Source organism: Lissotriton helveticus, chromosome 4_1, assembly GCF_964261635.1.
Source record: "Lissotriton helveticus chromosome 4_1, aLisHel1.1, whole genome shotgun sequence".
Classification (NCBI taxonomy): Eukaryota; Metazoa; Chordata; class Amphibia; order Caudata; family Salamandridae; genus Lissotriton; species Lissotriton helveticus.
This window is the reverse complement of record NC_136063.1, coordinates 1,359,936,958-1,359,960,919: the sequence shown is the minus strand read 5'-3', so window position 1 is coordinate 1,359,960,919 and position 23,962 is coordinate 1,359,936,958. Positions and strand designations below refer to the sequence as shown.

The 23,962-nt window shown below is 49.3% G+C and overlaps 1 protein-coding gene across 2 annotated transcripts in view; it reads left to right on the top strand.

Annotated features, from left to right (window-relative positions):
- The window catches only part of SERPINB5 (serpin family B member 5), a 142,618-nt gene extending 121,627 nt beyond the window's left edge, over positions 1–20,991 (top strand). For both annotated transcript variants that reach the window (XM_078687912.1, XM_078687911.1), the window contains 2 exons: positions 5,817–5,984; positions 20,358–20,991. In XM_078687912.1, the coding sequence (XP_078544038.1) occupies positions 5,817–5,984; positions 20,358–20,750 (561 nt within the window). In that variant the 3' untranslated portion in view covers positions 20,751–20,991. The remainder of the gene's footprint in view (positions 1–5,816; positions 5,985–20,357) is intronic.
- The last annotated feature ends 2,971 nt before the right edge of the window (positions 20,992–23,962 follow it).

The following is a 23,962-nucleotide window of genomic DNA, read 5'->3' as shown; positions in this document are numbered from 1 at the left end:
GCTGTTTAGACTGGTGAGAAGGCCTGAAAGGCTAGACCTGCACCCACTTGTACTCAGGACAAATAAGTGGACTCTTAGGGTCAGTTAGCTGACCACCAGTTACACTACAGGTACACCACAAGCTGGTGGAAGCCCTTTTCCTGAAGAGCCAAGCACACTTCTGAACTTTGGCATAGCCAAGCGTCCCAGGACCTCGGGATCAGCAAGTGGAGGTCAAGACTTACTACAACAGAAGCCACAAACAGGATTCTAAGCAGGTCCAATTACTACTAGTCAGCTGGGTCATTGCAGAGAGCAAAGCCTCTGGAGGCATTTTTGTCCCTGTAGCTCAAACAGGAGGTTATCCATCTGACTCTTGGGTCATTTCTATGGTAATGGGTTCAAGGCAAGCAGCTACAGTCTTTCTTCAGGTTTCAGACAGCAAAGCAGTCCTTCTGATCTTTACAGGTCTAAGAGTGTTATGGAGAGGGTTCTGGGGATGCTACAGCCAGCGTGTACGTGGGAGAAACTCCTAGCCACTCCCTAACCAATAGGGTACACGTTTCTTGGTTGACCCTAACTTATTTTGAGGCACTTCCTGTGTGTTTTACTGTAAACTATCCCACTGTATCTCTCTTTCCTTAATTCCAGCTTGACAGAACCTTTCGTCCCCTGGTCAAGGCTCCCTTTGCCACCCAGAGATGTGGCTATGATCATGGGCAAACTCTCATGTGGTCACTCAAAACCAGGTCTGGGGCAGCTCCCTCTCCCACCGGGTGTGGGGCTGAGTTTGCTTTGAAGAAAAAAGGTAGGCAAGCCTACATATGGTCTACATCTACTAATGACAGGGTAGGCATGCAGCTCGAGGAAGAAAAACCCCTCCCCACACTCAATCCCCTTGTCCACTGTCTGGGAGCAATCCACATCTCACCACAGGGGAGCCATCAGTAGTCATGTGACAATGGACACTGGAAGTAATGGCCACTAGACTTTAGGCAGGAAAATGACAACTTTCTAAAAAGCTTGTTTCCAAAATAATAACACAGAATCTGATGTGACGATTAAGTTAGATTTAAAATTACTATTAAAATGAATCATTTTGTCTAGCTGTTCCCAAACTGAAATTATGCTCTATATGCTCTATAAATTGCTATAGTGTAGCCCGTTGGTTTCTTATGGGAGAGTCAGCCTTGTCATATTGAAAAGTGGTTTTGGAGGCAGGGGTGGCCCCTCTATTTGAGCTCCAGGGGAGTTGCCCCCCTATGTATGTGACCCCCCCAACACCCCCCGAGACCCAGTATTAAACATAAAATAAATATGGAATGACTTTTTTTTTTGGGCCTTGGCTGAGCTGTTTTTCAGCCGCTGGCCTGGTTCCTACATGATGAGTTAGGAGGGCAGGGTGTGGGGGTGGGGCTTTAAAATAATTGTCAGCACACTAAAACTTCAGATTCAACTGGGTCGACATTCCCTATTCAAAGTACGCATGTCGGGTTGGACGGCTGCCTTTTGCCGACCAGCCCAACATGGGCACTGTATGCCACTCCCCATCTGCGCAATTAGTGAGCCGGGGGCATTACAGTCGTAGCCTCCCGGACTCCTAGTGAGCGCTTTGTTAGCCTGCCCTTGCCAAACCTGGCTCAGGAGACACCTAAGGCCTCAAATCTAGTGGTCGGGACATGGCCAATCAATGCATGGCTAGCTTATTCTGCAATGCAGTGATTGGCTATTGCTCTCTCCTTCTTCATGTGCAGCTTACGGCATTGTGCACGACATTGAAGTTCGGAAGTTCCACCTTGCCCGCAAGCTGAAAGGGAAAGGCAGACTCAAGAGTCAGAGGCCAGCCCATGGTATAAAAAATAAAGACTGAAGTAAGATGTGCTCAATTATTTGTCAAGATATTCAAAAAGAAGACTCTTGCGACACACTTTATTCGAACGCTGCTGGCTGACCGCCAGTGCAATAGCATGCACTTAGTGCTGACACCGGGACCACCTCTATCTTATTTGTGATCATTTTTATTTATAATGTCTGGGAGTGCCGCTTTCAAGCCCACAGTGCATACATATCATAGGTAACAAGGCTTTGTGACTCAAGACTATTCAGACAGTGTGTGATTACTATACGTACAGAACGTGGCTGGCTGACAATTTAAATTGTGCGACATCCCTGGAACTTTTCCAACGCCATGCCACTGTTTATGTACACCAATTACTGTTGCAATGAGGTCACATGGGTGGATTATCCTAAACTCCTATTCTAAACAAGGCCAACAGAGTTATCTTGACCTCGGGTACTCACGTTATATAAAACTGAAGTTCCTCAAATATAGACTGGGCATTTTACCTTGCACATGCCATCTTCCGCAGTGGCTGAGGGTCAATGGGGGTATCCTCTGTCGTTTATGCGGCAAGGCGCCGGAAGATATGGAAAATCTGCTGTGATCCTGTGAGAAGTTGTTGGTGGAACGGAAACGGTTATTGAAAAATCATTTTAACCAGCATGTAATACGCTCATGAAGACAGGCAGTTCTTGCCTGCTTTGCACCCAGCGACCCACAGTTGAACTGTAGCCTGGTGAAGTACTTGATGGAGGTAGAAACAAAGATGCAGAAAACGGACCCACCGTCATGTTTTTAGAAGTTATTAAACAAAGCAGAATCCCGTACCGGCAGCCTATAAAGTTTCACATTAAGGATGATGGAAGTAAAGTGCACACTGGAACTCGTCCCCTCGCCATAACTTACAGAGGACATTTAGAACAACATGATTACTATTTTTATTCTCACTAACATATATTACATTTTATGAATTTTTGTTAGGATTTTTAAATTTAGACTATATATTTTACGTGAATGTAATTTTTATTCAAGTGATGAAAAATGTATTGTGTGCATCTTAGTATTTTTTAAGGATGAATTGCAATGGTTTTAATTAACTATGCTAATAAACTATTACTTACTTACTTACTACAATTACTGTGTCACCAGTATTTACACGAATTAAAGAATGGCGGCACAGCTTGGCCGGCACCCTCACAAACGAGGTTTGCATTTATTAATTTTCAACTGAGCTAAAAAAAAGCTGTTGTCAAAAAGAAAAATCCATTTAAAAAAAGAAGAATACCAAGGAGAGAGGATGTTTCTGGTCCTGTCCTGCTTTGATTCACTGCTAGTGCTTAGCCTAGTTTGCTGCTACCTCCTTTTCCTCCTATAGCCAGTAGCCGCTGACAGGTGTTCTTTCTGTGTTGCATCAAATTGCATTTCCTTGCTTAATGGTAGCAGTTCCCGGATTCAAAGTATAAGAGTTTAAAATAATGAGTTGAAGACAGTGGTGGAGTATTGTTTAACTATGGTTGTGGCCTGTGTGAGTGACAAGGGGGTTACTAATACTTCCAGCTCAAAGACTCGTCGAAAAGTGTTGTTTCCAAATGCCAATGCAAGGGTGTTTCTCTCCTATCCTGGCATAATTCATTTTCACATATTTACCTACTTAGGGGGTATATTATCAAGGGGGTTTATCTCCGCTTTTGGGCTTTAAAAGCCAAGAAAGCGGAGATAAAATTATCTCCCTATTACCAAGCTGTCGCTAACACCAGTTAGCGACAGCTAATAGGAGATAGCGACCATCTTGGGCCCCGCTTTGCATGTCAGTGATATTTATCACTAATGACATGCAAAGTGGGCGTGCCAAGATGTTAGCGACTGGAAACAGTCGCTAACATCGCTATCTCCTATTACCAAATTTTGGAGATATTCGCGCTAAGCGCGAATATCTCCAAAAGCTAACACCTGCCCTGAGCAGTTCTTAGCCATGTTATCCAATGGGAGGTGGATAACATGGCTAAGAGCATTTGCTCGATAATGCATGAATATCGCTGACTTTTCAGCGATATTCATGCATTGCGGGAGTTTTTTATCGCATTTGCGATAAACCTTGCTAATAGCAAGGTTTATCTGCGATAAAAATCGCCGATGTGCGGCGATAATTTTTGTCTCTAAACAAGTTAGAGACAAAAATTATCGCTAGTTGTTGGTAATATACCCCTAGGAGTTTAAAAGTTTGGCAACTTTATTTATGAAAAGAAAAGTCAAAGACCTGTTAAGTTTTCTATAAAAAATGGTAATATATATATACTGCTGTTGACTTATGAGAACTTCTGCTAGTAAATATGAAGACATTAAAATATCCAAGTTTCAGCATGGACGTGCATGTGCAAAAGCACCATTTGCCCACTCCCTTTTAAAAAAAATTCTCAGGGGCAGAGGAGTCCTCCCTGTGAGCCACATTTATGGTTGGGCTCGCTTGTTTCACTCATTTGTGGCACAACACTCACCTGCAACTTTTACGCCTTACCATTTTCCAATTTCACCAGCCGCCACTGTTTGGAGGATTTTCACTGCTTGGACATGTAAAACTTTGAATATATGTGCAATTTTTTTATAACATGCCCCCTGCCCTATGGGCATTTAGAGCCTACCGTAGCGGTGACTTGTAAGTATTAAAAAGAAAAGATTGAGCTTGGCAAAACATTTGTTTTGTCAGGTCGAAATGACAATCTAAAAAGGCACACCCCTGCTGTAGTGGCATGTTTTACAATGCTACGTTAGTGGGTGGCACAATGAGTGATGCAGTAGGAGAATGTCATTTATAGACCCTGGGTACATGTGTTAATATTTACTAGGGCCTCACAAGTAACTGAATTGTGCCAACTAGGGGTATGCCTATTTTAACATGTTTCGAGAGGGGAGCAAAAGCACTTTACCACTGGTTAGCAGGTGTAAAGTGTGCAGAGTCCTATGGTCAGAACAAAAACGGGTTCAGCAAAAGAAGGTAAAAATGTGGGGGGAATACCACTCAAATAGACATTTTCAACATCCACTGTGATTTTGTTTCTAAGGCCTTCATTTTCACCTTCAATCAATTCGATACACCTGCAACAAACCAGCGTGTGAGATTTGGGAGGCCATTGGGGCATGCTAAATAAGGGATCAGGAGGGTCTGACAGCTCCCTAATGAGCTATAAAAGATTTTTTGTAAAAGCATGGTCACCAAATTTGCAACCTTTTAAAATGAACATTCTGAAGGTTTTAAGTTTCTGCCTCATTACGACTGGAAATGTGGTAATACGCCTCTAACCAGCAAGGACAAGAACAGTTGGACATCATATACAATTTTCAATCTGCTTAACTCAGGGTATAAAGCATTGATGAAAATTGTTAGTAACAAGCTGGCCCAGTGTAAAGTAAGTATACTTCTAAAGCGCACTGTTACCCCATCTCGGGGTGTCCTGGCGCTTTATACCGCTCGGGAACCTGTCCTGGCTTTCCCTGTGAGATGGTCCCTCCAGGGCACCCCCAAGGTGAAGCCAGGCATCCCCGGCACTGATGGGGCCGTTGTGGAGATTAAGCAAGCTATTGCCCAGAGTTGCAGAGTGGGGCCCACGGTTAGCGTAGGCACCTAGGCGAGAATTATCGAGTCCGCGGACATTGACCCAAGACCCTGCCGCGTCGGGAATTGAACCCTGGTTCCAGGCGACCTCTGCTTCAGGGTCTGCCGCTTCTAACCAGTGAGCCACACTTCTCCACTCTCTTCTGGATTACAAGAGGAGCAATCTGGGTTGATTCCGGCGGGGAGGAGTTGTTCAATCATGCAGCTGAGTAGATGTCCATTGGTGAATCAGCAATTTTATTTTGCTGACCAGACTTACCTGTTCATCTTTATCCAAGTTAAGAAATAGGTGAATACAGAGAATAGCAGTAATGGGGGAACGGAAAATTAAGAAGATTGATTTGGAGAGTTGGAATTAAGAATGCTGCACATTTCATTTTTTTCCAGACTGAATGCAAGCCTGTTCAAATGATGCAACTTGAATCTCGCTGTTTCATGGGCTACATAAAAGAACTGAAGACACTGGTACTGGACCTCCCTTGTGAGAACAAAGCCCTCAGCATGATCATCCTGCTGCCGCAAGACATTGAAGATGATTCCACTGGTTTGGAGCAGGTAAGTGTCAATACTTTCCCTGCATTTAAGATTAAAAATACAATAAGGGTCAGATGTATCAAAGGGTTTCACCCAGTCTGTGTCTATGGGAAAATGTGTTCATACATATGGCCCTAAATCACACTAACCTTTACCAAAACTAAATGGATTACTCTATAGCAAGAAACCACGTTAGAATGTTGGGGTAGCTGAAGGGAGGTGAAAAAGTAAAAATCCTTGCAACATGGACCTTCAAGTGTTCCGATCTTTGGTTCGCCTACAATTCTTCGGGTCAACATATGGCTTGCGCCACCATAAAGCATCATAACTAATAAAATAAAAAGATGTGTAAGAAAGTACCCCACAAATTACTAAATGCAGAATACGTTCATAAAGAGTAATATTCATAGGTTCTGAGTCCGAAAAATAACTGGAGCAAAGCAACAATACTAAACACATTTATGATGAGCGTAAATTTATGGTAATGGTTCATCTCTCACTTACTTCTATGGACAAAACTGCCACTCTACCACCTTGTCCCTACAATTCTTTACTACATGTAGGCTGTTCAGTCGTTTCTGGCCCCGTTTTCCCTGGCTGACACTACTGCATTTCTGCATTTAATCCCCCAAATCAATGCAATATTTTCCTTTTAATGGTCGTTCATTGTACTTCAAGCCCTCTTTCTATTTAAACTCCAAAAATGAAAGGAGTTGTTCAATAAACTTCCTGGAGCCTGTTGGGCAAACCAAGGACGACTAGAAGCTGCCTCAAATTAAGGTATCTGAATTTTGCATCAGGGTTGCATCCCTTTTTTGTCACAGCTGAGATGCCAAATCCCTTTTGTCGTTTACAAAGACACACAAATGCTGTTTTTCATGACATTGCTTGACTTTGTAAAGAAAAAGTAGCACAAGGCAGATCATAGTGCTGTCTTGTGTTAACTTATGCCAGGGTGGTGTTTCATGGTTGGTGCATGGATGTTCCCATGCATCCACTCTTTTTTGATGCAAACTCATATTTTCAAAGCCTTGTAAACAGGTGTTTGTGTCAAAATGCTGCACCTACCTGAAGGTTGTGTAGTAAGAGGAAATATCTTTATTTCTCCTTGCTATTTCCTCTTTGTAGCTGTATTGCACTTTGCAAAGAAGAATAGCCTTAAATTATATTTTATGCTGTAAGGTATCCCGTCCTGCACAAAAACTATCCTGACCACAACACAGGCACCTTAGCACCGTGGCGCAAGGGTACCTGCATTGGTTCTAGGCAACGCAAAGTGCATCAGAACAAGGAGGTAAACAACCTTTACCACGAAGTTTTTACCACGCGGTACCTTTACCACGCGGCCGTTACAACGCAAGTCGTTACCACGACTTGCGCTGGAGGTCGCTGTGGGATAAGGAATTTTATAAATTTATATTCCAACACCTTTCCTACTGTTACGGGGACTGGTGTTGGAATATAAAATTATAAAAATCCTAAATCCGCGCCCTCCAACGCAAGTCGTGGTAACGACTTGCGTTGTAGCGGCCGCGTGGTAAAGGTATGCGTTGTTACAACCTGCGTTGTAACAACGTACATCCGAACAAGGAGAGAGCTGAATTGCACAATATCTTTGGAAAGTACTACTTCCTCCCTTTTATGTAATACATACAGCTCAGCAGCTACTCTTGCTACACTACATTGCGTGAAGCCTTAATAAATCCTGACCTGCATATCTCCTCTAGGTCATATCTGCTTTGTGGGCCAGAATTGAAGCAGAACCCTGCTTTCTCTTTTCACTATCGGAAATAGTGTCCTATTAAAATAAGATGAGCTTTTATAATGTCATTTGGACATAAATCAAGTCCACTAATTGATGTACAACTGAGCAGAACTAAACAGACATGTTTCATTGACAGCAAAAAACCCGAGAGAAAGTCCCATGGGTAGTATGTCAAAATATTGCCATGCAAATATATTTAATGCTGTTGGAAGGGGCGATCTCAGAGGGCCAGGTTGTGCTCACCCAGTCACCCCAAGACCCACCTCTTCCACAGAACTTGCCGAGTCTTGATTGTGAGGTCCTTCACCAGGGAGGACTTCGAGTCTAGGATCGTACACACGGAGCTCACACCACACTACGAACAGACACCACACCGTTGGATTCTAGTAACAAGTTCTTTATATAAGCAATAAATGACGAAAGCACTCTTATGTACACAGTGATCGAGGGACCACAAAGTCTTTGAGGATTCGGGAAAGGGGAAGCGGGACAGTCTTTAGTCTCTGGTTCAGTACGAGGCGTACCCTACTCACAGCTCTCAATCCTCGAGCCGGGGGGTACGGGATGGTGGTCGTACTGCTGCTTCACCTCCGTAGAGTCGGCTCGGTCCTGATGGTGGTCTCGATGGTCCAGCCGGACCAGAGTACTCCTCGAGCCGCGACGAGGTCAGCAGGGCTCGATCTGGAGAAGTTCGTGGGAAGCCGCGACAGCGTCAGCAGGGCTCTGGTGGTCTTAGAGGTCGCGCCGCGACAGAGTCAGCAGGGCTCCGGTGGTCTTGGAGAGATCGAGCCGCGACAGCATCAGCAGGGCTCAGGTGGTTCAGTTCCTTGAGGTGAAGTAGGAGCCGCGACAGCGTCAGCAGGGCTCAGAGGTTCAAGATGAGTTCGTCTTAGGGTCAGCCGCGATCAGATCAGCAGGGCTTCAGGTCCGAGATACAACTGCCCGCTAGCTGTCGGGCGGGCCCAGTTATAGTCCTCTGACTCTTTGATCTCCGGACCCTCGCAGGCAGAGGTCTCCTGCCCGGGGGGCTGGCCGTTGGCGAGGTCCGGCGGTTGGCTCTTTGATCCCTTTGAAGGGTGGGTCCGGGAATTCCCAGACGCCCAGCGGGTCTGGAGCCAGCCCTCGGGGAGGCCAGAGGTGTGATCGAAACTGGCCCACAGGGGAGGGCCAAAGGTGTGATAGGTAACTGCCCCGCGGGGGAGGCTGGAGGTGCCATCGAAACTCCTCACTCGGGGAGCCCTTTACCCCCCATCCGGGACTGGCGCGCCTTTGGAGTCTGGGTTTCGCTGGGGCCGGGGTCACGCTAGGCCCAGGAAGACAGGGATGCCGGGAAGGGAAGATGGCGTCCGGGCCTTGTGGGGCATGCATGGTTAGGCGCTCGGAGCCGGGCGTGGAGCGGGAAAGGCAGGCCTGGTCGAGGTTCTAGGGGGATCGGGCTTAACGGGAGTAGGACGACCAGGCTCGGGGTGCAGGCTACACTAATGGGGAGGCTGCGCAGGGGAATCGGGGTACAGGCCTGCGCTCACAGGGTGTGGAGGGACGGAGGCGAACCACGCCACGAGGCCGGGTCCAACACGCGTCCCCTCCAGCTGAAGGCGGGGAGAACCCATCCTCTTGGGGGTTCTCTTCGCTGAGGCAGAAGAATCTGGACAGGCTGTCTGCGTTGGCGTGGTCAGAACCAGGCCGGTGCTCCACAGTGAAGTCCATCCCCTGGAGGGAGATGGACTAGCGCAGTAATTTGGGATTTTCCTCTCTCATTTGCATTAGCCACCGGAGAGGTCGGTGGTCGGTCTGGACCCGGAAGTGAGTACCGAACAGGTAGGGCCTCAGCTTCTTCAGGGCCCAAACCACCGCGAAGGCCTCCCGCTCGATGGTGCTCCACCTCTGTTCTCGAGGGAGTAGCCTCCGGCTAATGAACGCCACTGGCTGATCCAGGCCGTTCTCATTCACCTGAGACAGGACTGCTCCGATGCCATGCTCGGACGCGTCCGTCTGGACTACAAACTCTCGTGAGTAGTCAGGGGCCTGTAGGATGGGGGCGGTGCACATAGCGTGCTTCAACGTTTCGAACGCCTCTTGGCAGGCGGAGGTCCAGCTGACTCTCTTCGGCTGGTTTTTGGAGGTTAGCTCCGTGAGGGGGGTCACAAGGCTGCCGTACCCCTTGATAAATCTCCGGTAGTACCCCGTGAGTCCTAGGAACGCCTGCACTTCCGTCTGGGTCGTGGGGGCCTCCCAGGCAACGATGGCATCGATCTTGGGCTGTAGGGGGGCTACGAGGCCGCTTCCGACCTGGTGCCCGAGGTAGACCACGGACCCTTGTCCGATCTGGCACTTGCTCGCCTTAATGGTGAGTCCGGCCCTTCTCAGGGCCGTCAGCACCGCCCAGAGGTGCTGGAGGTGCTCGGGCCAGTGGGAACTGTACACTGCGATATCGTCCAGATACGCAGCGCTGAACTCTTCCAACCCAGCCAGTACCTGGTTCACCAGCCTCTGGAAGGTGGCGGGGGCGTTCTTCATCCCGAAGGGCATCACCCGGAAATGGTAGTGACCATCCGGGGTGGAAAAAGCGGATCTTTCCTTAGCTCCCTCGGTGAGGGCGATCTGCCAGTATCCACTGGTCAGGTCGAACGTGCTAAGGAAGCGAGCAGCCCCGAGGCGATCAATAAGCTCGTCGGCTCGGGGGATGGGATGCGCATCGGTGACTGCGTTGAGCCCACGGTAGTCAACGCAGAACCTTAGCTCGGGAACAGCACCGGGGGCGGCTGCCTTCGGAACCAGGACCACGGGGCTAGCCCATGGGCTGTCAGAGGCTTCGACCACCCCGAGAGCTAGCATCTTTGATACCTCAGCCTTGATGCAGGCCCGGACTCGGTCAGGGACGCGGTAGGCTCTGTGCCATACCGGTGGGCTGTCCCCGGTGTCCACGTCGTGGACGCACCAGTTGGTGACGCCGGGGGTGAGGGAGAAGAGGTCCGAGAACTGTCCCAACAACTGGCGACAGTCCTCGCGCTGCTCGGGAGAGAGGGAGGAGGAGAGACTCACCCCCTCTACGGAGCCATCTTTTTCTTTCGTGGACAGGAGGTCGGGGAGAGGCTCCGTTTCTTCTTCTTCCCCGTCGTCCGTGGCGAGGAGCAAGCTCAACTCGGACCGGGCGAAGTGGGGCTTGAGGCGGTTCACGTGAAGGACCCGCAAGGGGTTCCTGGGAGACTCTACGTCAATGAGGTAGGTCACCTGACTCTTGCGCTCTACCACCTTGAAGGGCCCCGTCCACTTGTCTTGCAGGGCACAGGGCTCTACGGGGGCCATCCCCCAGACCTGTTGTCCGGGCTGAAACTCGACCAGAGTGGCATTCTGGTCGTACCACCGTTTCATTTCTTCTTGGCTGGCCTCGAGGTTTGCCTCGGCCAGTTCTCTGAACTTCCTTGTCTGGTTCCGGAGGGCCAGAATGTATCGAAACACATCGGGAGGGGGCTCTGGGGCCGCCGTCTCCCACCCCTCCTTGACCAGGCTGAGGGGCCCCCTGACGGGGTGCCCGTAAAGGAGCTCGAAGGGGCTGAACCCCAGGGACTTCTGGGGTACTTCGCGGTATGCAAAGAGGAGACAGGGAAGGAGGACGTCCCACTTACGCCTCAGGGGCTCTTCGAGACCCATGATCATTCCCTTGAGGGTCCGGTTGAATTGCTCCACCAGACCGTTACCCCGGGGGTGATATGGGGTGGTAAATTTGTACGTCACCCCACATTGTTGCCAAAGGGACTTCATGTACTTCGAGATGAAGTTGGTCCCTCGGTCGCTGACGACTTCTCGGGGGAATCCCACCCGGGAGAAGATGGCCATGAGGGCCCGCCCCACTACGGGGGCGGTCACCGTTCGGAGGGGAATGGCTTCGGGGTAGCGGGTGGCATGGTCCACCAAGACAAGGATAAAGCGGTGACCCAAGGAGGTCCGGGGGTCGAGGGGGCCCACGATGTCGATTCCCACCCTCTCAAAGGGGGTACTGACCACGGGGAAGGGTTGGAGGGGAGCCTTACGCTTCCCCCCGCTCTTTACGCTGGATTGACACGTGGGGCAGGTCTTGCAGTGGGCCTCCACATCGGAGCGCATGCCCGGCCAGTAAAAGTGGGTGACTAGGCGGTAGTATGTTTTGTCTTGACCCAAGTGTCCCGGCAGGGGCACATCGTGGGCCAGATTTAGGAGGAAGCCGCGGAAGCGTAGGGGTACCACCAGCACACGGGCTGACCCTAGCTCGGCAAACTTTTGCCCGCTGTACAAGAGGCCGTTTTCCCAATAGACAGAGTGGGAGCCGGACTGGTCACCGGCGGCCTGGGCGGCGGCCTGCTGCTGCGGCCCAACCAAGGACGGACAGGAGGTCTGTTCTGGGCAGAATTCTTCTCGGGACGGTCCTCCTTCCTGGCGCCACTGGGCCAGCTCAGGAAGGTCGTCCAGGCTCGGGGTCGGTTCGACGCCAGGGCCGAGAGGGCCTGCGTTGGGGGCGAAGCTCTCTCCGGGGAACAGCTCAGGGGTCTCAGAGGGTTCAGGGACCTTGGGGTCCTCGGGGGTCGCCGGTGCCGCATCTAAGGTCGCCCCCTCGGGGGGGTCCTTCGGGCGGTCATCGACCGGGTACTCACACAGGCCCACTCGGGCAGGCCCACCATCTCCAAGTGGGTCCTCTTCTCGACCCGCTGCCATGGGGAGCTCTCTAGATCGTTGCCGAGCAGGCAGTCCACGGGCATGTCTGAGTGGACCGCCACTCGTAACTCTCCGGAGACGCCCCCCCATTCGAACGGGACTTGAGCTATCCGGCAGGTGCGGACGGAGTTATCGGCTGCGATCACCCTGCAGGAGATGTGGGGAACAATCTGGGCTTCGGTGACGAGGTGCCGTTTGACGGCGGTGATACTGGCCCCAGTGTCCCTATGTGGTGGCCATTGACAGTCACCTGCTGTCGGTATTTCTCGGTGTTGTCGGGTAGGGGGGCTCCTGGGACCATCTCCCTATCACCCAGGGAGACTAACATCATCGCAGCGGGGTCAGCTCCCTCGAACTCTTCCTCCCCCTCCTCTTCTAGGGCTACTGAGGTGATGTGGCGCGCTGGGGGCCCTGTAGCGGCAGGCTTCTGGAACAAAGGGCAGCGGGGGTCATTGGCATAGTGCCCTGGTTGCTGGCAATGGAAGCAGGCTTGGCTGACTCGGGCCCTGGCTTAGCTGGGGGGAATCCTGCGCGCGCTGTGGGAGGCGAGGGACCTGGCTGATTTCTGGGGGGGGCTGCGCGGGGACCCTCCCTGGGATCCCCTCTGCCTATTCTGATTCCCTCCTCCCCTCTGGCGGGAAGACCCCTGTTCATTTCGGCCAGAGTCTCCCCCGGGCCCCCTGGGTACTCTGGTGCTCACCCAGCGATCGGCCTCGACAGCCAGCTTCCGGGGGTCGGCCAACTTGCTGTCCAGGAGGTGCTGTCGGAGTTCCACAAAGCAATTCAGGGACAAATGTTCATACGCAATGAGGTCAATGAGCCCCTCGAAGGTGGACACTTTGCTGCCCTTGATCCACCCTTCCAGGGCCCGGCTGTAGAAACTGACATATTCGACCCATGTGGTGCCGGGGATCTTCTTGCATTCCCGGAAGCATTGGCGGTACATTTCTGGGGTGAGCCCGTACCTGGTGAGGAGGGCCTCTTTCATGTGGCTGTAGGAGGTCTGTTCGGCGGACGGTAGGTCGAGTAGGGTGTTTCTCCCCTCACTCAGGAATCGACCCCACAGCCCGGCTCCCCAATCTTTCTGCGGAACTCGGTGGGAGGTCATGGCGACCTCATAGGCCTTGAACCATTGCTGGATGTCATCGTTTTTATAATATTCTTTGACCACATCCTTGGGGATGTGGACCTTGGGTTCCACCGGGGGAACGGACTCTCGGGACGCTGCTGTTCGGATGTCTTCGTTCCAGGCCTTTAGTTCCATTTCCAATATGCTGCGCTCGTGCCCCAGCTGGAGCTTCTTTCCGTCATGTTCTCTCTGGAGTTTCTTCTCCTCCAGTTCTCTTTGGAGCTTCTTCTCCTCCAGTTCTCCTTGCAGCCGCAGCTGCTCGATGGCTAGCTTTTTCTCGGCCAGCTTGAGTTCTACCTCCATCTTCAACCGGGCTAGTTCGAGCTCGTGGCTTCGGTTGCGTTCTCGGTCGGTCATCTCTTCTCGAGATAGACCTCTCTCCGTGCTGTGAGTCCGCGTCGGGGACTCTGCTCTTTCTTGCTCTGGGGCGTGGGTTTCGATTAGGGGTGCTCCCCCTCCATCGGCTTCTGTCGGTGCTGGAGGTTGTGCTCCGGTCTCCACCCAGGCTGTTAGAGCTTGTTGAAAGTCCTCTTTGGTGTTTAATCCCGTTGACGGGATATGGAGATCTTTGCAGAATTGCTTGAGCTCACGGTGCGAATAGTCCTTCAGCAGCTCCATTTGGAAGGTGGTTTCGTCGTTTGTGATGCTCATGGTTGCTCTTCGTTCGGGTAGTGTGTCAGTGCTGTACGATCCCTAGACGTAGGTTCTTATCGCGACGCTGCCACCAATGTTGGAAGGGGCGATCTCAGAGGGCCAGGTTGTGCTCACCCAGTCACCCCAAGACCCACCTCTTCCACAGAACTTGCCGAGTCTTGATTGTGAGGTCCTTCACCGGGGAGGACTTCGAGTCTAGGATCGTACACACGGAGCTAACACCACACTACGAACAGACACCACACCGTTGGATTCTAGTAACAAGTTCTTTATATAAGCAATAAATGACGAAAGCACTCTTATGTACACAGTGATCGAGGGACCACAAAGTCTTTGAGGATTCGTGAAAGGGGAAGCGGGACAGTCTTTAGTCTCTGGTTCAGTACGAGGCGTACCCTACGCACAGCTCTCAATCCTCGAGCCGGGGGGTACGGGATGGTGGTCGTACTGCTGCTTCACCTCCGTAGAGTCGGCTCGGTCGTGATGGTGGTCTCGATGGTCCAGCCGGACCAGAGTACTCCTCGAGCCGCGACGAGGTCAGCAGGGCTCGATATGGAGAAGTTCGTGGGGAGCCGCGACAGCGTCAGCAGGGCTCTGGTGGTCTTAGAGGTCGAGCCGCGACAGCGTCAGCAGGGCTCCGGTGGTCTTGGAGAGATCGAGCCGCGACAGCGTCAGCAGGGCTCAGGTGGTTCAGTTCCTTGAGGCGAAGTAGGAGCCGCGACAGCGTCAGCAGGGCTCAGAGGTTCAAGATGAGTTCGTCTTAGGGTCAGCCGCAATCACATCAGCAGGGCTTCAGGTCCAAGATACAACTGCCCGCTAGCTGTCGGCCGGGCCCAGTTATAGTCCTCTGACTCTTTGATCTCCGGACCCTCGCAGGCAGAGGTCTCCTGCCCGGGGGGCTGGCCGTTGGCGAGGTCCGGCGGTTGGCTCTTTGATCCCTTTGAAGGGTGGGTCCGGGAATTCCCAGACGCCCAGCGGGTCTGGAGCCAGCCCTCGGGGAGGCCAGAGGTGTGATCGAAACTGGCCCACAGGGGAGGGCCAAAGGTGTGAAAGGTACCAGCCCCACGGGGGAGGCTGGAGGTGCCATAGAAACTCCTCACTCGGGGAGCCCTTTACCCCCCATCCGGGACTGGCGCGCCTTTGGAGTCTGGGTTTCGCTGGGGCCGGGGTCACGCTAGGCCCAGGAAGACAGGGATGCCGGGAAGGGAAGATGGCGTCCGGGCCTTGTGGGGCATGCATGGTTAGGCGCTCGGAGCCGGGCGTGGAGCGGGTAAGGCAGGCCTGGTCGAGGTTCTAGGGGGATCGGGGCTTAACGGGAGTAGGACGACCAGGCTCGGGGTGCAGGCTACACTAATGGGGAGGCTGCGCAGGGGAATCGGGGTACAGGCCTGCGCTCACAGGGTGTGGAGGGACGGAGGCGAACCACGCCACGAGGCCGGGTCCAACACATGCCAACTATCACTATATCATAAATGTAAGCATATTTAGAGTAGTATAGATTTATTGTTTGGGCTCCACATCTACCTACCTTGCGATATGGTCTCAGTTGAAATAGTGGAGTCGATATATGTGCAGGTCGATATTAGAACTTCAGTGTCTTAGTAGACAGGGCGACGTTCTGCTCTCTTCCTTTCACACAATGCAGTGCAGTAACTTTTGTTGCTATCTGCATTACTATATCTACTCCCAAGTGTAACAAATGTCTCTGATCCAGGAATGGGGGCTTAATACAGAGCTGATGAGAGCTCTATCTTTTCCTGGTGCTCCACTCTGGGGCCCAGGTTGTCAAAGTGTTCTTAAGTTGAGGCTCGAGGAAACCAATACAACATGCAGAACAAATGGATGTCGGACAATAGGAGATGTTAATGGGAATGATTTTGACGCATTTGAGGCTAGGACATAGATTGGGGTGCAGATAGGACACTTTGGGGCATATTACCAAGCAATAGCGATAATTATCGCTATTGCTTGGTTAGAGATAAAATGTTACCGCTAAGCTGCGGCGATTTTTATCGCTTATAAACCTTGGTATTACCAAGGTTTATCGCAAATGCGATAAAAAACGGCCGCAATGCATGAATATCGCTGAAAAGTCCGCGATATTCATGCATTACCGAGCTAATGCTCTTAGCCATGTTATCCACCTCCCATTGGATAACATGGCTAAGAACTGCTCAGTGCAGGTGTTAGCTTTTGGAGATATTCGTGCTTAGCGCGAATATCTCCAAAAGTTGGTAATAGGAGATAGCGATGTTAGCGACTGTTTCCAGTCGCTAACATCTTGGCACGCCCACTTTGCATATCATTAGTGATAAATATCACTGAAATGCAAAGTGGGGCCCAAGATGGTCGCTATCTCCTACTAGCTGTCGCTAACTGGTGTTAGCGACAGCTAGGTAATAGGGAGATCATTTTATCTCCGCTCTCTTGGCTTTTAAAGCCAAAAAAGGGGAGATAAACCCCCTTGATAATATGCCCCTTTGTTTTATGTTAGACTATCCAGGGCTTCCCAAGTTACTTGGAAGCAGTTCCTTCCTAGGCCACAGGACTCCACTACTTTGATATAACTTGTGTTATTGTCACAGAATGGGCTACTGATATCTGCAGCTGTTCTCTGTAGAGACCATCAATCCAATCTATGGTAGTAAACATTAAGGCTAAATAGGGAGAATGCTGTGGGACACCTGAAAAATAGCAAAGGGCTTTGCCTACCCTATAGAGACTACAGGTAATGCCCTATCTTGGCTCACATTGTTCAGGTCTTTGCATAGAAAGTACTTTACTCCTGTAGTTATGCATAAGACTTATCTGACCCACACTGATTGCTGCCCGAGGAACAAAGGTAGTAAATTCGACTTATTACCAGAAGCGGTTCGTGCAGGTAAGTGAGGTGGGCCGGTGAAGGCTGGGGGGGAGGAGGGTTGACAGACGACGGAATAGGAACTTTTTATTTATTTAATTTGCTCGTCTGTCAACTTCCCTCTCCCCGCCCCACCACGCTTACCTACATGGACCGCCGTTGCTTATTACACATGAACTAGACCTGTACAGCTGTTATTAAGGACCGGTAACCAGTGTCAGAACGAGTGAAAGATGTTGTGCTTTATTTAATAGGTTTCTTCTCGAAACAATGCATACTGGGTTTGCACCAGCACCTACTAAATATACTTGAATGATAGTCTTGTGGAAGTCTGGCTACTTGTTGCAAAGAAGCACATTGCAATACACTGGCTACTTAGTCCGGGTGTGGTGATGTGAGAGAGTGGTCACTGGCGGAGGTGACCCACATCGACAGAGTGTAGAGTGATAAAAAGATAATGAGGGCATGCAGGATTGGGATCTGCTAGTCACAGTGCTGCTTCATTCTTTGCAGGGCTAGAGTTCTTCATAATGTGTACATTAACGTCATTGTTTAATCTTAATTCAACACATATAAGTTGCCTGAGAATCATCCACAGTTTACAGTATCCTTCTCATCCCTCCAACCTCGGGTACCCATAATAATTATACATTTTAATAACGTCTCACAGTGCAGTATAAAAGCCCACATAATGACAAAGTTTTGAATTTTAAGTTGTCTTATTTTCATTTATCAGCAGTTCCGTAACTACATTGATGCCTGTCGAGGTGCATTTGTCAGGGTATTACTTGCTCAGTAAAAAGAAAATATTTTTCTCCTTTCAATATCTGTCTGCATTTTATTTAAATAGACCATAGCTTATACTGATTTAAGAAATAGGTTTGTGTCTTCAGATGACAGCTAAATAACCGTAGCTTACTTAATGGAAGCTGAGATGTTACATTTATGAATGATTCACATAAACGTATATAGGTAAAAAGCAGTAGTATCTAAGAGCCTCAGAACATGGTGATAAAATAATCTCATAGTCAATTTCAAACGTTGTGTGTCATTGATTGCTGTTTGGGCCCCACTGAAACTGAAGGCAGCAAATAAGACTCCTAGGACTTTATTAAGAGTTTAAGATATGCTTCCCACCAAATTCTAAATATGGCTCGAAGGGCCATACTTATGTAAAAGTAAGGCAACGCAGCACAGTAAGTTACCTTGCTGCGCTGCATTACTAGGAAAGGGGAAACATCCTCTACAACGCAACTTTTACTCCGCACTACCATTACGACGCAACTATTACAACGCAAGTCATTACAACGACTTGCGCTGGAGGGCGCTCTAGGATAGGGAATAGTTTAATTACTATCCAACACCTTCCCTACTATCCACGGGGACTGGAGTTGGAATAGTCAATTAAACTATTCCACTATCCAGTGCCCCCCAACGCAAGTCGTTGTAACGACTTGCGTTGTGAAAGTTGCGTCGTAATGGCATGCGGAGTGAAAGCATGCGTTGTAGTGTCATCCATCCCTAGGAAAGGGCAGGAATGCGCCGTATTGATTACAGTACGCCTCATTCCTGTCCTTTCTCCAGGGCTGGAGCACAATGGGTTACCTAGCGCCAACGCAGGCACCCTTGCATGCCTGCAAAGATTATGGCAATCAGTGATTGAGGTAAGATATGGAGGTGGATGCTCCAGAGGAGTGGGCCTGTTGTTAAAAATAACTGCCTCTTAACCTATGTTTCTTGACAACTGTGTCTAACAAGATTTGGCTGTGGGTGGATCAGTGTGTTACAGGCGGACAACTACTGACCGCTTGTTCTATAGTGAAAACTAGACACTTATACCCTGATTTTCATCTCACCTGAGAAATATAACGGGAAGCGGAGAGTCAGTAATGATGTTTCTGGTATTCCTCCCTTCATGTTTTGATATTGGGCTTCTAACTGTGAGCCGTGCAGGGAAAGAGGGGGATCCAGCTGGATCCTGCAGCTATTATTGATGCAAGCCTTCCCGCTGCGCTGCCGTTCATCAAAAGAAAAGGGCACAAATGTGCAGTATCTACAAGATACAGGCGCTCCTGTCCTTTTCCCTGTGCTGGCGCACAATTGGCTGCCATGCGCCTATGCAGGCACACCAGCGCCATGGTGCAAGGGTGTCTGCTTTGTAGGGGTGACTGTTTTTGTGCAGGAAGGTGTCATCCTCTTTCTATGTGGGCTGCACTCTGAAACAGACATAGAAAAAATAAAAACAAAGAGAAACAAAGGGGTATATTATCAAGGGGTTTATCTCCGCTTTTTTGGCTTTAAAAGCCAAGAAAGCGGAGATAAAATTATCTCCCTATTACCAAGCTGTCGCTAACACCAGTTAGTGACAGCTAATAGGAGATAGCGACCATCTTGGGCCCCGCTTTGCATGTCAGTGATATTTATCACTAATGACATGCAAAGTGGGCGTGCCAAGATGTTAGCGACTGGAAACAGTCGCTAACATCGCTATCTCCTATTACCAACTTTTGGAGATATTCACGCTAAGCGCGAATATCTCCAAAAGCTAACACCTGCCCTGAGCAGTTCTTCACCATGTTATCCAATGGGAGGTGGATAACATGGCTAAGAGCATTTGCTCGATAATGCATGAATATCGCTGACTTTTCAGCGATATTCATGCATTGCGGCCGTTTTTTATCGCATTTGCGATAAACCTTGCTAATAGCAAGGTTTATCTGCGATAAAAATCGCCGATGTGCGGCGATAATTTTTGTCTCTAAACAAGTTAGAGACAAAAATTATCGCTAGTTGTTGGTAATATGCCCCAAAGTATTTCTCCTTGTCGCTCCTCCTTTACACCATCCGTCGGGAGGCATAGGGATCTGACGTATTTCCAAGTTTACAAAACCTTGTAAATCTATGAATGCGTCAGGTTCAATGGATGTTGCGTAATGCATGAAAGGGGGCCATAATTACAAGATGTTGAAAAGCCATGCAGGGCGGCACACTGCACCACCGGTGCTTCAAAAAAAGTGACGCACCAGTGGCACAATGGGCATATAAATTAGCTCCCGGAAGTGTGACAAAAAACCTTGAGGTTTACTAGATGTAGGAGTTACATATTATCTCATAGGCTTTATGTTAAAAGTGCATGGTTTGCAAAAACACAATAGTCATAATTTAAAAAGTAAAGCAGTGCATGGGGGTTCTCTGTTGTAACAAGACTTTATCTCCACCCAAAAGTACCCTTTTAGCAATCAGTCCTGTGATGCTCTCTGCATATTAAACATTTTTCTTCTTATCATTTTCCACCAGCTTGAAAAGGATCTCACCTACGAGAAGTTTGTTCACTGGACTAATCCGAGCACGATGGCCAACACTAAAGTGAAAGTGTCCCTTCCCAAATTTAAATTGGCTAAGAGGTATGACCTGAAGCCAATACTGACCTCCATGGGGTTGTGTGATATCTTCAACGAAGAGGTGGCTGATTTTTCTGGCATGATCGAGACCAAAGGGGCGGCTTTGTCTCAAGCCATCCACGAAGCTACTCTGGGAATCAGCGAGGAGGGTCTTGAGGAGCCAGACATGGCAAGAGAGAGAGTTCTCATGCACAAAGATGAATTCAATTGTGATCACCCCTTCTTGATGGCAGTGAGGCACAACAAATCCCGCCATTTCTTAATGTTGGGCAAATTCTGCTCGCCCTAATATTGTCACAGTATTTCGTACAAATTATATGTAATAATGAAAGATGTGTGACATCATGCCATTGCTTTCAAAATATTTTGTTTTCTTAAAAGTTTAATGTTATGAACTAGCCTGTGTGAATACTCATGTCCTGACACTGAATATGATCTGAGGTACATGCAGGCAATATTGGTGGAAATAAAAAGACAGCATGCACTGGTATTGAGCAGGAAATAAATGAACTCGCCTTTCTAGGGTGGAAGTGCTGTATCTTGTATTTTTTAAATTGTTTCCTTAAAGTATATTATTATGTCGGACTTGTGATGTCTCAGCACATGGTTTGAACTCTCTATCTCTGTTAACTAAATTTACTTAGTATGTCATCAGAATGAAAATTCAAATGAGAAGCCCTGGTGAAATCATTTTCCTACGCATACTAACACTATTCAAATAGGTTAGTTTTTCTACAGCTGTCCTTGCGTAGACATTCTGTTGAAATCTTTTGCCTTAGGAGTTTTCTGACAATGTGCACTAATCATGTGTTTCCTATTATTTGAGCAGCAGTGGCTATTTAGGTGGGCAGATTGGTTTTCAACTGCAGCCCATGCATTTCAAATATCACAATCCTCTGGAAACATGAAGATAGGAACTGTGGGCCTCATTTATGAGGCCATGCGTCACTTTTACGCTGCCGGTGCGTCACTTTTTGTGACGCACCAGCAGCATACAAAAAATATGCCTTGTTGCACCATATTTACAAAGTGACTCATCTAGGTAGATGCGTCACTTTGTAAACCCCTGTGCTACATTATACCTACGCCAGGTATAATGTATACAGGGGGGCGTTCTGACGCAAGAAAGTGTCATAGAAGTGACGCAGTGAAATCTATAAGCTTTCACTGCGCCACTTCTAGGACACAAATGCCTCAATTTCTTATGCCTGCCTCATAGCAGGCGTAAGACTGAAGCAGGCCCTTTCACATGGGGCTTGTCCCATGTGAAAGGACACATTGCTGGAGTTGCGTCACTTTTGTGACACACTCCAGCAATGCATCACTTTTGCGCTATACAGATACGTCAGAAATACTGACTTATCTGTAACTCCTTGCGCCATGATGCATCATACTGTAAATATGACGCATCATTCGTGTCGCAAGGAGGGCGCAGTGGAAAGTGACGCATCGCTGTTTTCATGCAGCGATGCTTCACTCTTCATAAATGAGGCCCTGTGTATGTGCTTGTTTTGGCTGGCATTAAAAAATACTCATCAGAATAAATATGAAAAGGCATCTCAAATCCACATGAAAGTTCATCCACAACATGTTTAATATACGTGGAAAAGCCGGAAGCCGAAGCCGAAGCGGCGTGCAGCGTGTGGAGTGCTGCACGCCGCGTTTGGCCCGTCTGACCCGACGCATTGTGCTGTGGCTAGGTGTCGAGGCCGTGAGTCAGAGGAGCAGCCGGAGCAACTGGAGCAGGAGCGTCCGCTGGTGATCCTGTCCGCCTGCCCGCCCGCCCGCTTCCAGCTTCCAGTTCGGTGCTCAGTGCTCCGTGTGGGGAGACGAGCCCGGCGCAACGCAGTAGGGGCGGCAGCGTCAGCGACGTCAGCAGCAAGGAGCCGCGAGGTGCCGCGGAAAGACCTAGCCCAGCCCTGCCAAGCCCAGCCCTGCCCAGCCACGCAGCACGGCGGCGGGCGGCGGGAACCAGTAGCAGCAGTAGCAGCAGCAGCGGCTGGGGAGTGGCAGAGAGGAACCGCGAGTCGTGTGGAGCCCAGGAGCCCAGGAGATCCAGCCAAGCCCACCGCAGCCCTAGCCTAAGCCCAAGCCCAACCCAGTGGGCGGAAGGATCCCCCGCGTCGGGGGGGGCAGCGGCAGTAAGGAGCCGCGGGAGCTATAAAATCAGCATGGGGCTTCAGTAGCGGCAGTGGGTGATACAAGTTGGAGTGGCGAGATTCAGTGAGTAATCTTTTTTTTTTTCTGCGGGTAATAATTCTTTCGCCTTTTCGGTGCGGCCAGAGTACCGTGGTTACTCTTTTTTTTGAGTCACGAGCAGCATATCGAACTAATCGAACTCAACCTTACTTCCCTTAACCACATTCTAAGGGTGTGAGCTAAAAGCTAAAAAGCCAAAAAAGCTGTATTAGAAGCGCACCCCCCAGCTATCCAACTTTTGGGATTTCTCCTTCCTCATTGTTATCAGTGTGAGCAAATAAGTTAAACCGGATTAGAAGAGCACCCCACTGCCGATCCTGTCTCTCAGTTCCAGTTCCTTCATTAAAGACACAGGCCCAGATGTAGGTAAAATAGATTTACCGATTTTTAATTACCGAATTTTATCGATTCGGTAATTAAAAATCGGTAAATCTAAGGGGTGGATATGTAGGTATTCCAGATGTGCTGGAATACCGATTCTGAAGAATTTGGTATTTACCGATTCGGTAAATACTGAATCGGTAATGCCTATTCATTCCTATTGGCTTTGAAGCCCATAGGAATGAATGGGCATTACCGAATCGGTATATACCGGTTTGCACAAGGGTGCAGGGGGTGTCACTTTGACACCCTCTGGCACCCCCAAAACAGGCTCGGGTGCCATGTGGCAGGCATACATGCCCTAAGGGCAGGTCTGCCTGTCACATGGCATAGGTGTGCATGCACACATGTGCATGCACACCGGAATCGGTATTTTACCATCAAATTGGATTTGATGGTAAAATACCGATTCTGTAAGGCCTCTGGGACTCTGAAGAGTCCCACCTACATCTCGGTGCTTCAGAATTGGTAAATTTACCGATTTTTTATTTTACCAAATCGGTAAAATTACCGATTCGGTAATTTTACCGATTCGTTAAAATAATGCCCCCTACATACCTGTCACCCATATACCGGTCGGTAACGGCCGAAAATACCGATTTTCGGCCGTTACCGACCGACCTACATCTGGCTCACAGTGAGCAAAAAGACCATCATAATTTCACAGCCAGAAGTACATGCTTGACTAAGGGAGCATTAAGGAATATAATTGGAATAAAACTGGAAATGAGATCTGGGAAAATTCGTCAAGTGGTGCTAAGCAAAAAACAAATACAAAAAAAACTAAAAAAGCGCCCGAGGAAGGCTCTCTGTCAATCCAAAGAGGGGAGCCGCCAAGTCCTAGAGAGAGGTTGGTCTCAGCACTGACTACCGAAACAACATTGTTGAGTCCAAGACGGAAAACCGGACTATATAAATTCT